Source organism: Sorex fumeus, unplaced genomic scaffold (assembly GCF_029834395.1).
Source record: "Sorex fumeus unplaced genomic scaffold, SorFum_2.1 ptg000098l, whole genome shotgun sequence".
Classification (NCBI taxonomy): Eukaryota; Metazoa; Chordata; class Mammalia; order Eulipotyphla; family Soricidae; genus Sorex; species Sorex fumeus.
Window position 1 is genome coordinate 68,838,018 of NW_026606155.1, and position 14,483 is coordinate 68,852,500.

At 32.1% G+C, this 14,483-nt stretch overlaps 1 protein-coding gene across 5 annotated transcripts in view; it reads left to right on the forward strand.

Annotated features, from left to right (window-relative positions):
* Positions 1 to 14,483, forward strand: part of NOVA1 (NOVA alternative splicing regulator 1) — a 144,576-nt gene that overhangs the window by 127,602 nt on the left and 2,491 nt on the right. For all 5 annotated transcript variants that reach the window (XM_056134404.1, XM_056134405.1, XM_056134409.1 and 2 more), the window contains one exon: positions 13,899 to 14,483. This exon is cut by the window's right edge and continues 2,491 nt beyond it. In XM_056134404.1, coding sequence (XP_055990379.1) covers positions 13,899 to 14,483 — 585 coding nt within the window. The remainder of the gene's footprint in view (positions 1 to 13,898) is intronic.

The window sequence follows — 14,483 nt, forward strand, 5'->3', positions numbered from 1 at the left end:
GTACTTCTCCAGCAGATGATAGTTCTATATTTAATTTTTTGAGGAACTTCCATGTATAAGAGTTTTTTTTTCTTTCCAGAATTTCATTAGAATTTTTATCTTGTCTATTTTTTATGATAGTCATTCTAACAGATTTTATTTGCATTTACCTGATGATTAGTGACCATTCTCTATGTAATGGTTGGCCATCTCTATGCCTTATTCCTTATTTGTTTTATCTTTTTTCCAAATTTTATTCTATTAAAGCACCATGAATTACAAAGTTATTCAGAGTTGAATTTTTGACCTGCAATGTTCCATCACTGATCCCACCACCAGTGCCCATTTCCCTCCACCAGTGTTCCCCGGTTTCCTCTCCTAATCCCTCCCTAACCCCCACCTGCACACTCACTGCCTCAGCGCCAGCCTACCATCTTGACAAGCAAGCACTGTTTTAAGTTTGATTATTAAAGTTTGGGTCTCGTGATTTCAATGTTATGAACTATGTGGTTTGAATATTTAGCCCTATTATTTCTCAACAACACCGATCTTCCTGAATCCCATTGACCCCTGCCCCCATTGCTTCTCATCTCTCTCTTCTCCCCTTACCCTTATTGTGTTTCTTTCGTATACCTAACTTTTCTGCATAGAATTTTCTTTATATTAAAGTAGTCCCGACTTGTTTACTTTTGCTTCAGTTGCCTATGCTTTAAGAGTTAGACCCAAAAATTCATCAAGATGGATGTGAAGTTTCTTTCTCCCTATTTTCTTCTAGTGGTATAATGGTTTCCTGCTTTACGTTAAAGTATTTATTTTGAGTTAATTTTTTTTATAAGGTAAGACAGTGCTCTTACCTTCTCTTGCATGTGATTATCCACTTTTCCTATCATCATTTTATTTAGATGATTATCTTTTTCTTATTGTACATTCTTGCCTACTTTGTGATGAGTCAATGAATCATGTGTGAGTAGTCTGTTTCGGGGATCTGTTTTGTTCCATTAATTCACTGTTTTGTTTTTGTGCCAGTACCTTACTGTTTCTGATAGCTGTAATTCTGCAATATGGTTTGAAGTTAGGAAGCATGATGCACCTAGCTTTGTTGTTTCTCATGATTGCTTTACTACTCAGGATCTTTTGTGATTCCATACAAGTTTTACATTTTTTTTTTAAATTTAAAAATTGTATGGCATTTTGATATAATTGTATTGTATCTATAGATTACTTCAGGTGAAATAGAAATTTTAATGATATTAAAGTCTCCAATCTGTGAAGATGGAGGTTTCTTTCTATTTCTTTTTCTCTTCTGTTTCTTCCTTCATTGTCTTCCAGTTTTAGTGTACAATTCTTTCACCTTGGTCAAATTTATATCTAAGTATTTTATTATTTTGATATATTATTGAGGTTGTTACTTTGTAGTTAGTGTTTAACACAATGGATTATAGTATATTGATTGTGTACCCTACAATTTAACTGAATTTATTGATCAGTTCGGAGTTTTCTTGGTGTGTATGGAGTCTTCAGTATATGCTACCTATAACATTTCAAATGCAGAGTATCAACAGTTAATCATTTGGGTTAATTAAATACTTTTCATTACATTTTCATCTTTTTGGTTAGAACTTTGAATACCATGTTGAATACAAGTGTCTAGAATAGGTCTCCTTGTCCTATTCTTGACTTTAAAGGAAAACTGTTGAGTTTTCATCATTGAGTATGTTGTTAGTTGTGAACTTATCATATATAGATGTTAATATATTGGTGTAATTACCTCTGAACCCATTCATCAAGAGCTTTTTCATCATAGGTGGAAACTCATTTTGTTAAATGATTTTTTGATAGTTATTGAGATTAATATATTTTTATTTATTTTCTTTTTGTAATGTTTCACATTACATGATTTATGGATGTTAAACTATCTTTGCATCCCTCCCTCTAATAAATCCCATTTGATTATCATCCTTTTAATGTATTTTTGGATATGATTTACTAGTGCTTTGTTTTGCATCTACCTACATCAAAAATAAGTGATCAGTAGATTTTATTTTCTTGTAATGTCTATCTGGTTTTGTTATCAAATTAATGCTTTCCTTTTAAAATGAGTTGAGTGTGTTTCTTCTTTTTCTAGTTTTTGGAAGTGATTTAGTGATTTTACATGTAATTATTTGGAAAAGGCTATAATGTTTTTAATGTTTAGTAGAATTCACTAGTGAATGCTATTCCATATTGGTCGTGGACTTTTCTTGTTGGGAGGGATTTCAATACCAATTTATTCTTACTAGTAATCATTCTCTTCAGATACTGTTTTTCTTTGTGATTATTTTGAGTGGTTGTTGGAATTTATGTTTCTCCTAGGTTGTTCATTTCTTTGGTGTATTTCTTTGGTCCATTTCTTTTGTAGTATTAGTTTATGATACTTTGTGTTACTGTGGTACCATCTTCTCTTTTTTTAATTTCTTTTTATGTATTAGAAGCCTCTCTTTTTCTCTTATGAGGCTTGCTAAAGCTTATAAAATTTACTTTCAGTGGTTGTTAGTCTTATTGAACCTTTTATTATCATTTTAGTCTATTTCATTTAATTTAAGTTTCTATTTCATTTTATTTCTGCTTTGTTCTTTTTCATTCTTCCTAATAATTTTCAACCTTGTTTCCTCTGTTTCTAGTTCCTTAAGATATAAAGTTGTATTGTTTATTTGAGAATTTTCTTTTTTTCTTAAGGGAGGCTTAAGAAATGACTATAAACTTCCCTATTATAACTGTTTTGTTATAGTTAATATTTCTTAATTTCTAAGAGTTCCTATTTGAGGTTATTAATATTTAGAAATCTTCTGTGTTCTTGTGGAGTTGATCGCTTCATCATCATGTATATTTTTTTTATAGAATTTGTCTTAACTGTTAGGTAAAGTTCTTCCTTCTGTCTTTGGGTTTCTATTAGAAGGAAATGTAATCTTTTTCTATCCCTTTGCTTTCAGTCTTTGTGTAACCCTACATCTGAAGTGAATTTTTTAGGTCACACATAACATATATCTAATTTTTCTTATCTTTTCAAAAGTTCTTTATAATTGAAAGTTTGTGTCAAATTGTTTTTAGGCAAGTAGGTTAAATGTTAGCAGTTTTGCATGTAATTATTTAAATATTAGCTGTGAACTACTTCAGCTTAAATAAACAATTAGTTCTGACTAAATATCAGTTAGGCTGAATTCTTCTCTTAATAGTTGCTCACTAACCTCAAGTATAAAATAATAATTTATAACATTTTCATTATCATTTTAAAATTTTTTGATAATTATTTTTAATGGTAAATTTTCTAGATCTCTTTTTTAATGTTTAGGGTTAAACAAATTACTCTAAAAACTTGATAAAGTTAGAATATAAGAAATACTGAATTAACATGAATAGCAGACTATAAGAAACACTGAATTAGCATGATTAATAAAGAAAGTACCAACAAACAGCTATAATTTGATTTTAGTAGTATCTTAAATCATTGTCAAAAAAGTGCGTTAGTATTTTCAACTGGTATAATAAATATAATTTTAAATTTTAATGATAAAATGACTTAATCACAGATTTGTAAAACAAAATAGAAACTCCAAATTGAGTTTTCTTTATAATAAATTACTTAGTTAGTTTAGTGAGCAATTTTTAAAAATAATGTTATTTAATTCACTTCATTATGTACAGAATACTAAATAAATCCTTGCACAAAGTCATAATTTTTAAAACTTTATAGTTTGATTAACTCTTATTTTTTTCCTCACTAGATTTTTCACTTTTATATATGTTTTATAATTTGTTTAATGCTTATTTTGATTTTTGGGGGGAGAGGAATGTGATCTGTGGACCACACCTGGTGGTGCTTAGGACTTTCTCTGGCTTGTACTTAGGAATCATTCATTGCAGTGTTCAGGGAACCATATAAGATGCGTCAGATCAAATTCAGGTCAGCTGTGTGCAAGGCAAGCACCATACCCACTGTACTATCACTCCAGCCCCCATTTTAAGAGTATTTTTTAATATTTATTGTCAATTACCAAATCATTTTTTTTCCTTTTTGGGTCACACCTAATGATGCACAGGGGTTACTCCTGGCTCTGCACTCTCAGGAATTACTCCTGGGGACCATATGGGATGCTGGGAATAGAACCCGGTCGGCCGCATGCAAGGCAAATGACCTACCGGCTATGCTATCGCTCCAGCCCCCAAATCATATTTTTTAAGTAGATTGTTGACCCTTCAACAACATAGGAGGCTAGGTACAGCATAGCTCCCTTTCTTGAACAGTTGAAAATCAATATATAGTCAATAGGGGCCCCTAGTGCAGTTCTGGGGAAGAATGGGGAGAACAGACCAGGGTCACTTTCAATCATAATAAAGTAAATTTGAAAGAAAGAAAATTTTATATAATAGGAAAGATAAAATACATATAATACTGTGCTGTATTAATTGATACTGTATGTGTATGTTGTCTGCTTTAGAGAAACTCGGTATCTAAGTGGGCCTATTCTCTTCAAGGCAGTGTTGTTCAAGGATTGACTGCATGCTTAAATAGTTACTAGTTATCTTATACTAGGTGAATAGACCTTTAGAAAAACAGAGGTCTTAAGTATGTTTAATTATCTTTCTATACCCAGCATGTGAAGCAATAACTAACTTAATAGAGTAGGCATTCAATAAAGAATTGTGCAGTAAATACCAAAGAAATAATACTAATTTTGTAATAAATTAATAATAATTGTTTTCTTTTGGCAGGATTTATTTGTTCAGCATCCTACTTCTGATTTTTTTTTTAATTTTCACTACACTTAAAAATTAAATAAGACAAAGTTTATATTGTTAGGGGAAAGCTTACGTGAACTCATATCTCTATAATCTTTATTTCAGTTTTACCTGCACACAATATTAAAATGTTTAATCTGGGGCCCAGAGCGATATACAGCAATTTATGTTCTTTCTTTGCACTTTGCTTACCCAAGTTTAATTCCCAACACCCCGTATGGTACCCTAACCCTCCAAGAGTGATCACTGAGCACAGATCTGTGTGTGGCCCCAACAGCCCCCAATAAATAAAATATTTAATCAAGATTCTATGTGTACATTAATATTTGTACAAAATGTTTAATGGTATTTTTCATATTCTTTTAAAGTTAGGTAAGTGTACAGGTTGTATATATGACTTTATTTTTTCTTTTTGATTACTTCTAACCTAATTTCAGGAGAGAAATTTAGTTTCTTTAACTTAATATCTTTAACTTTAAAGATTGTGTTCATTTTATAATAATGTACACTACAACTAAATTACTGCCACATATAGTTTTTAAATGAGATTAAAGTTGAACCACTTTGTCAGTTATATTCTACTTGTTTTATTCCAATGATTAATTTTGATGCTTAATCTATAAATATCTGATTATTTTAGTAATTAGGCATTTTACATTTCTGAACTATTTGGGATGTTTGACTGTTGGGGATTTTTTTTCCTTATTCCTTCTCTACATTACCTCACTATCACTATGGTAACTCAGATTTCTTCAGGTTTCTGAATTCAGGGAAAATAACCTACTTAAGGTTAAGCTGGAGATCCGAGGATTCCTTTTCCTTCATCAATTTTGATGAACGGTTCCCCTTCCACTTACGTTCATAGCTGATTTCACTTTTGTTTTATTTTGTTGTTGTTGTTGTGGGGCATATCAGCAAGATTCATGGTGGTCCGTGGGTGCAGCTCTGAGTTCTTGGGGAGCCCTACTGTGCTGGGACTGAATATGGGGTTCAGGCAGGCATGTATTCTATCACTTGAGTCACATCCCCAGCCATAATTTTCCTTTTTAAATTGACTTAACAACATTTGAAATTGAAAATCTAAATAGTCGATACTTTTTTAAATAGTCAGAATTAAGAACTCCAAACATGTGTTTTATGATATTCTGAAAGAACTAGCAAAGAAGAGTTTTAAATAATAGTAAAAATAATACTCTTTTCAAAGAATATTTTGATCATCATCATCAGGACAAATAGTACTTACAAAATTGTAAAAAAAACTTAGGAAAAATTTGGTTTAATATAAAAGATAGTATCCTCAAATTATTTTCATTTATAAACCATATGCTGCCCTATGTTTGCCATTAAGAGCCCTCATGATATTTTTAAAATTATGTAAATAATAGTTTTAATTTTTCATATACTTATATTTTGAGTGTTTATCATCTCTGCAGAGAGTTTTAAGTGGTTTTTTGTTCTTTTTATTACATATAAAATCTGTGTGTTTTATATAACTATATTCCTTCCATTTTTATTATTTCTAAATGTATCCTTTTTTGCAATATAATGTCATATATCTTTAAGATATGTGGCAGCACTGAAAATGTGAATCTGGAAATTGTCTCCCAACTTTACATGTCCCCCCAGCACTACCATAAATGATGCCTACAGTGTGTAATGTGTGTGTGTTGTGTGTGTGTGTGTGTCCACATATATACACAGATATATAGCTATTGACAAAAGAAAAAAATGCTTTTTGAATAATGCTTCCAGGAGCAAAGTAAAATAATATATAGAATAAAAACATAGTTGAGCTGTATTTTATTTTAAACATTCTGTGGGAGTTATAATTACTTTCATAATTTCTCCTAAAGACACAGAAAGAGATGTGTCACTTATTCTCTGTTATATCTATAGACAGAGGATAGATTAAATTTTTGGCATATGGATAAAGGTATGAAATAACTACAGTATTTCAGAAAACTTGTAGATGTCATTTTTGAAGTCTAAATATGTTAATAATACACTTATATACCGTATAATAATATTTTATATTATTTTGAAGTTAAAATGCCATTCAATCTAATTCAGACATTGGGAGGTAAGTGTGCCCATAATGAATCATTATCATGGTTTGGTAGAAACTATTATTTGAACCATCTTTGTTGTCCATCCAATTCATGATTTAATCAACTAAATAAATACTACTGTAAATTCTAAACGTTTAGTACCAAACTGAGTACATTTTCTTATGACTAAACATGCCTAGCCAACAAACATAATTAGAAAGAAATAAAAAAGAAGTGTAATATGTAAATAAAAATTTAAGGAAAAGGCACATTATATCTAATTAATTACTATGTTACTGCATTTTCTTTTTTGATGATGAGGATCAAACCCAAGCCCTCACATACGAAAGTAAAGCATTCTGCTACTGAGCTACATCCTCAGCTATTATTGGATTTTATAAGTAACTAGAGATAGGTACTGCTGATTTCAGTAATTTTAAGAAAACTAAAACTTGGTGTATTTATCTTCTAATATATTTCATTATAATATAACCTTTGAATTTGTTATTTTATATATTATAAAAATGATGTTATACTTTATTTTTTATTTAATTTTTTTTTTTTGCTTTTTTAGATCACACCTGACAATGCTCAGAGGTTTCTCCTGACTTATGCACTCAGGAATTAATCCTGGCAGTGCTCGGGGGGGCCATATGGGATGCTGGGAATTGAACTTGGGTCAGTTGCATGCAAGGCAAATGCCCTATCCGCTGTGCTGTCACCTCAACCCCAATGTTATACTTTAAAGAACCCAAATTGTACAATTTTTCAAAATACCCACTTTGAACATAGAGGAATTTCCAAATTCATTATTTATTTTATCACATTTAATAATTTGGATGCTTTCCTTTATATTTTTACAATTGTCCAAATGATAATCAACTATAAGTAGAGAAAATGCAAATTTTTCTACAAGGTATTAACCTTCAGATAGATAAAGTTTTTTTCAATTTTATAGATCATAATTTTAGTTGAATAAATTTACAAAAGCAAGAAAATACAAAAATAACTAATATAGAATATTTTCAAGAACAAGTAGCTAAGGTCAGATTCAACACGCATACTAAGTCATAGAAGATAAAGATACAAGAAAATTTGTGTAGGTACTTAAGAATTTGGATTGTCTACATAAGGAGTCTGGATAATCAGTGGGTAGTTAAGAGAGGTCACCGAAGACTGTTGAGGAGAATTTTATGGTAAAGCTAAAAACTTTTTATCTCCAATCTCATCAGGTTGTCTAGTTCTATTGATAATGAAACTGACCTGATTTGATAAAGGCCACGAGCAGAACCAGGTATCAGAGCCCATACCTTCTAATTGCCAATTCTAGATGGTTTTTGTTATATCACATGTTATCTTAAGCTAATAAAGCAGTAGGACTGGGCAATAAGCAATAGGGTGCAGAGATTTAGGGAGCAAGAGGAGACACAAAGGCTCCTATGCTTAACACCGAATATTGGTAATAAAAGGAGGGCAGGGCTGTCTCAGAAAAGAGACATTGTGAGACTTAGATTTTAAAGTGTTTCCAGAAATAACTGGCTATATTTCTGGAGTCAACTTTATTTTTGTTTATGTTATTCCTCTTTCTGCATAGTAGCAAGGTAGTACTAAAAGTATCAGCCTTGTACTATGCTTGATTAGAAGCATCAATCCCTCAATCCCAACAGCCACTGAATTTCAGACTCGTTGGACCATCCTACATCACATGTTTTATGTGAAATTAATAACCACTAAAAGGTTAGAAATTGTGGTATGAGTATGAGTAGGCTATCAGCCTTCACTCAAACATATAACTAAGAATGAAATATGGCTTTTGTAAAGGAAAGATGCCAAAAGAAGAAAACTCAAATTGTTAGCAGAGTTGCTGAATTAAAAAGAGAAAGAATTGATAAATGAAAGCTGTTCTCTATTGATAGAAATTGGTTTATGTATGTAAGGTCTTATTTAATATGTAATATTAAATACTCTAGGTAAAATACTCTCCTACTCTCCAGTGAGTTATCCTAAGTATTTATAATATACTTGTTTTGCATGTATTTTAAGACATATCACCACAATAAGAAAAAGTATATTTTTATACTTTTATATACGTAGTATATTTTTTATACATAGTATATTTCAATAATTTTCTGCCATGACGGTGAAGTCAAGGAAATGCATGCAGACTTATATAAAATCATACATAGAAGTTTGAGTTCTTTTCATTTGTGGAATATAAAGTAACATAATGGGAGACTAACACCCAAGAAGAGTAGAGATAAGGACCAGGAAGATTGCTTCATGGATTGGAAGCCTCATATGCTGGGGGAAAAGACAGCTCAGATAGAGAAGGGACCACTAAGTAAAGGATGCTTGGAAGGCTCGCTCAGGATGGGAGATGCATGCTGAAAGTAGAATATAGACCAAACATGATGGCCACTTAATAAAAAAAAATAATAAATAAAAAAAAAATGAAGTTTGAGTTCTTTATTGGTAAAGGAGAAAATTTTGTCACAATATTCTTAATCATCAAATATATCAATATTTAATCCTACCTATTTGATGTTTTGGTGTATTTTGTACATTACTATAGAAATTCTTTGTGGTTGCAAATAGAAAAATATAATTTTATTTTTTTCTTCTCAAATGCTGTTGATTCCAATAGATAGTATAATTATATTATTAACTTTATGTATTCAAATAATTATGCCTAAACATAAGAAAAAAGTAAAGATTTCTTTATAAAAAAGACAATGATTTAGGCAAAATCTCACTACCAAATGGGTTTATGGTCAAACAGGATTCTGTGAGAGAAAACAGAATAAATCTTTGTGAATGTCTGAGAAGAAATAATAGGATATTGATAGTACAAAAATTTGGAAGACATTATAGATGAATCCAGTCATCATTTGATGAATTTTCTTCTTTTTTTGTCTTCTATTTGGACTTTGTGTTTTCTTTGTTTCATTTTATACTTCTGAATTAACATTTAAGGCTTTGTACAGCACTGTTTTATTGACACAAATATTTTCTGCAGCTAATCCGAGTATACAAATAGATACAGATTTAATTATTAATTTTTGTAAATGGAGAAAAACTAAATTTCAGAATTCTTTTGTGTGGCTATGTCAAAAAATTTTGGATGACATACTCCTTCACTAGCCTACATATTTATAATAACTTTTGTATTTAATAAATATTTATATTTTATTTATTTTTCTAAGTTAATTTCAAGATTAGTGATCTTGTAAGAATTATTACACCCTACAGGCCAGCAGTGTAGCTCACTTAGAATACATGTTTTGCATGTGTAAGTTTCTGTGTTTGATTCCTAGTACCTTTTAAAAGTATTACTGTCTAAAATAAACACTACATATTTAAAATATTGATACACAGAAATTAGTATGTTCTCTTAAATCTTCACACCATTTTTTTTATGTGGACAAGTATAACGAATATCAAGAAAACTTGGGGGCCAGAGCTATAGTACTACAGATAGGGCATTTGCCTTGCACACAGCAGACCTGAATTCCATCCCCAGTACCCCATATGGCCCCCTAGGCCCTGACAGCAGTGATACTTGAGCTCAGAACCAGGAGTAAGCCCTGAGCACCGCTGAGTGTGACTCAACTCCCCCCAACCCCCCAAATGCCGACAAAACCTACAAGATACTTCAGTATTTGATAAAGCAATAATTATTGCTAATAACATTTATATAAAGTATTTCAAATATTTACAAATAAAATCTGCATTATAGTACTGACACAATGCAGACTTTAATATAAAGATAGATGATGTGGTATGATTTTGTAAGCTACAAATTTTTCAGAAAGTATTCACTTATGTAAAGTTCACAGACAAGTCTAAACTGATTTTTAGAATTTTTGAAATTTAAAGGAAAACATTTTAATTATTAAAAAGAAAAGAAAACAGGGAAAGAAAGGATAAGCTAATGGGCATGATGTAAGTATATTTACAGGTTCTTTTTAATGAATAAAACTTAAAGTTTTTAAAAAGTCCTGTGAATGTGGTACAATTGGAGATTGATACGAAATTTGTAGAAGTTGATATTCACACATCATCACAGCTTAGGTGATTTCATTGTTAACGTTGTATAAAAATGTATTTCATAACTTCTTACTGTCTATAAGAGAGGCTCCCAACATTACTTGATCTACATGCCTTTCTTTTAGAAAAAGAGTTAACAGCCCACTGGAAGGAAATCTATCTTCTTTAAATGAACAATCAAAAGGCACCCCCTATTACTGCCACTGGAGCCATTAACACCCTCTCTGGGTAATTCTGGGACCCTTGGGCAAGACTGGTATCTCCCACTTTGGGAAATACTGGTCTGTAGACTGGTGCTCATAATTAACCTTTCATGAACAACTCTTTTCTGGATTATAATATCGTTCAGGTAATCATTGTATACAGCAAAACATTAACAGTCTTAAAAAATTTTAAAGCCAGCTTTTTTTTAAATCTGATTACTGATATATTTTCTTCATAGAAAGTATATCAAAACACTATAGTGTATTAATATGTGGAAGCTTTCAGCAATATATTGTAATGAATAATGGTTTTTTTTTTAATTAGTGAAACACCATGAGGTACAGTTGTAGACTTACAAATTTTCAATGCTTGGGTTTCAGTTATACAATGATCAAGTTCCCATCCCTCCACCAGTGCCCATTCTCCAACACCAATGATCCCAGTAGCCCTCCCACCCCCGACCCGATCCCCCCCACCCCGCCCCGCCTTTGTGGCAGGGCATTCCCTTTTGTGCTCTCTTTCCTTTAGGGTGTTGTTTTATCGAATCACCTTGAGATAGTTACAAAGCTTTTATGTTTGAGCTTCAGCCATACAATGATCGAACATCCATCTCTCCACTAGTACATATTTTCCACCACCAATGTCCCCAGTATCCCCTCCACCCCCCCATTCCAGTCCTTCCTCATCCTGCCTCTATTGCATACAATTTCCTAAATACACTCTCTACTTTGGAGCATTGTAGTTTGCTCGAATGTTTCCACCACCATTCAAGCCTGCCTGTCAGGGGCAGAGACTAGATAATTTATTTTCTATTGCTCACTTTGAATATGATGAGCGGCTACATCCTTCTGGAATTCTAAGACTGTAAATGGTTGGGGACCAGAGACATCTCTGTCAGGTGATAGTCCACTTGGGGATTCAGTTGGGAATCCCTGGACCAGGACTTTTGGTGCACTAAGATGGTGCCCAGAGGCAGAATGTGGTTGTGACAGCCCGGGTCAAGAGCAGGCAGGGAGCTGGGGAGGCACAGCCCGACATCTCTGCCACAGTCATGTGGTAAAGGCCCCTGTTTTTTAAAAGAAATGCTTATAAAATATGTTCATGTCAACTTCCAGATATTTAAATCCTTAAAAATAAAGTTCCTTAATATTTCATGTACACGAGACAGACTATAAGGATGATTCTAATTCACATTTATAAGTGATGTAAAATGTAATCATGGTTTTGCTTTCTAATTATATAGCACTTTAACATTTCAGCATTTCAGACAAATAATTTCCTTCCAAAATATCCGTGTACAAAATTAACAAACTACCTCTCAGTCACCTTCTTGAAACGGCATGCACTTAATCAGTGGAATATGAGGAATATGTTTGACAGTCTTGAAAATTTGATTATTTGCAAAAAAGTAAAATGATTATAGAGACAGTTTTGAATGAAACAAAATTCTGTGACTATAAATTAGAAAATAAAATGTGTATGTGTGTGTGTGCAATATGTATAGGTAACCTAGTCTAGAATTTGAATGTTATACTTTCATTACTTAATACCTTCAAGAGCAAAATTTCTCCTCAAATTTGCATGCCTTTGCTACTGTGAAATCTTAGTACTTTTATAGCTACTTAATTGAAATCTGTGTTCTTAAGAAGGTATGGAAGTATCTTAAAAATTAGCTATTGAAATATCTCATAGACTGTGTCAACTGCATTTCTATACAGCTTTTAACCATTTTAATCTGCCCATTTTAACATCTGCAGCAAGGAAAGCAATTACTTCAGTCCTTGGTACATGATACAACACTCATAGATTTTTATCTCTAAAATTATTAAACAGTACCCATATACTTTTTTGCTACTGGAATATAGCTTTAAATATTTATATTTTGAATTTTGAGCTTATGGAAAATATAATTTCAGTTTATTCCTTACTATATAATATTTAACTGTGATTAAGTATATCAAAGTATTCTGGGTTTTGTGGCTGGATTTTCAATACAAGTTAACTAAGATGCCTGTTCCCTATTTTTTTTACTATGGTAAATTGATCATGTGACTGTAGTACTATTTTAGTAATCTTTGGTAATAGGCTCGTAAACTTATTTTAGAAGGTATAGCTCTGGCTACCAAAAATTGAATTAGCTGCCTAATCCTAATAGTCATTTCTCAAATATAGGTAGAACATATAGAAATAGCTTTAATCCTCCTAAAACAATAGAAAATTTTATATGACTAAAAAATATCTACTGTATGCTATCAGTTTAGGTAAAACACTTAAAATATTACTAATAGTTTTAATGAACTTCATTTCTTAAAATATAATTAAATAAGGTATTGAATAACACAAAATTTACCAAGTGATAAGGAACATGAAATTAATGTTTTAAAGGGACTCAAGCTAGAACAATTTTACTTTTATCTTTAATAACTTTTGCCTTTTAACTGTACACTTAATATGTGTGTGTTTTAAAAAAAATATCTTAGAAGAGTCAGTAACCTTGTTGTTTCAGAGTTATTTTAAAATGTTACCATTGGTGTGTAGTTTTGATTCCTTCCCCTTTGGAAAAAAATGCAAATATTTTGTAAGATTGACTCCAGAGTACACAAAGACTAAAGGAAAATTTTCATTTACTAGTTAACTGACAGTTGTTTTTGCCATCGAAAACTAACTTGACAAGCTAACTGTGTTAAAGTGTGATAAAAGTCACTTTTGAAATGATATTTATGTCTTTCATAAATTATGTTTGAACTAATTTTCAATGATCTTACTTTTTCTAGGATAGCAAAGTATATAAATGTATGTGCACAAAGCAGAAGTATTATTTATACGTATTTTTTTTAATTACAGGTAAAGATTATAGTTCCCAACAGCACAGCAGGTCTGATAATAGGGAAGGGAGGTGCTACTGTGAAGGCTATAATGGAGCAGTCAGGGGCTTGGGTGCAGCTTTCTCAGAAACCTGATGGGATCAACTTGCAAGAGAGGGTTGTCACTGTGAGTGGAGAACCGGAACAAAACCGAAAAGCTGTCGAACTTATCATCCAGAAGATACAAGAGGATCCACAGAGTGGCAGCTGTCTCAATATCAGTTATGCCAATGTTACAGGTCCAGTGGCAAATTCTAATCCAACCGGATCTCCTTATGCAAACACTGCTGAAGTGTTACCAACTGCTGCGGCCGCCGCAGGGCTCTTAGGACATGCTAACCTTGCCGGCGTTGCAGCCTTTCCAGCAGTTTTATCTGGCTTCACGGGCAATGACCTGGTGGCCATCACCTCTGCACTTAATACATTAGCCAGCTATGGATATAATCTCAACACCTTAGGTCTAGGTCTCAGTCAAGCAGCAGCGACAGGGGCTTTGGCTGCAGCAGCTGCCAGTGCCAACCCAGCAGCAGCAGCAGCCAATTTGTTGGCCACCTATGCTAGTGAA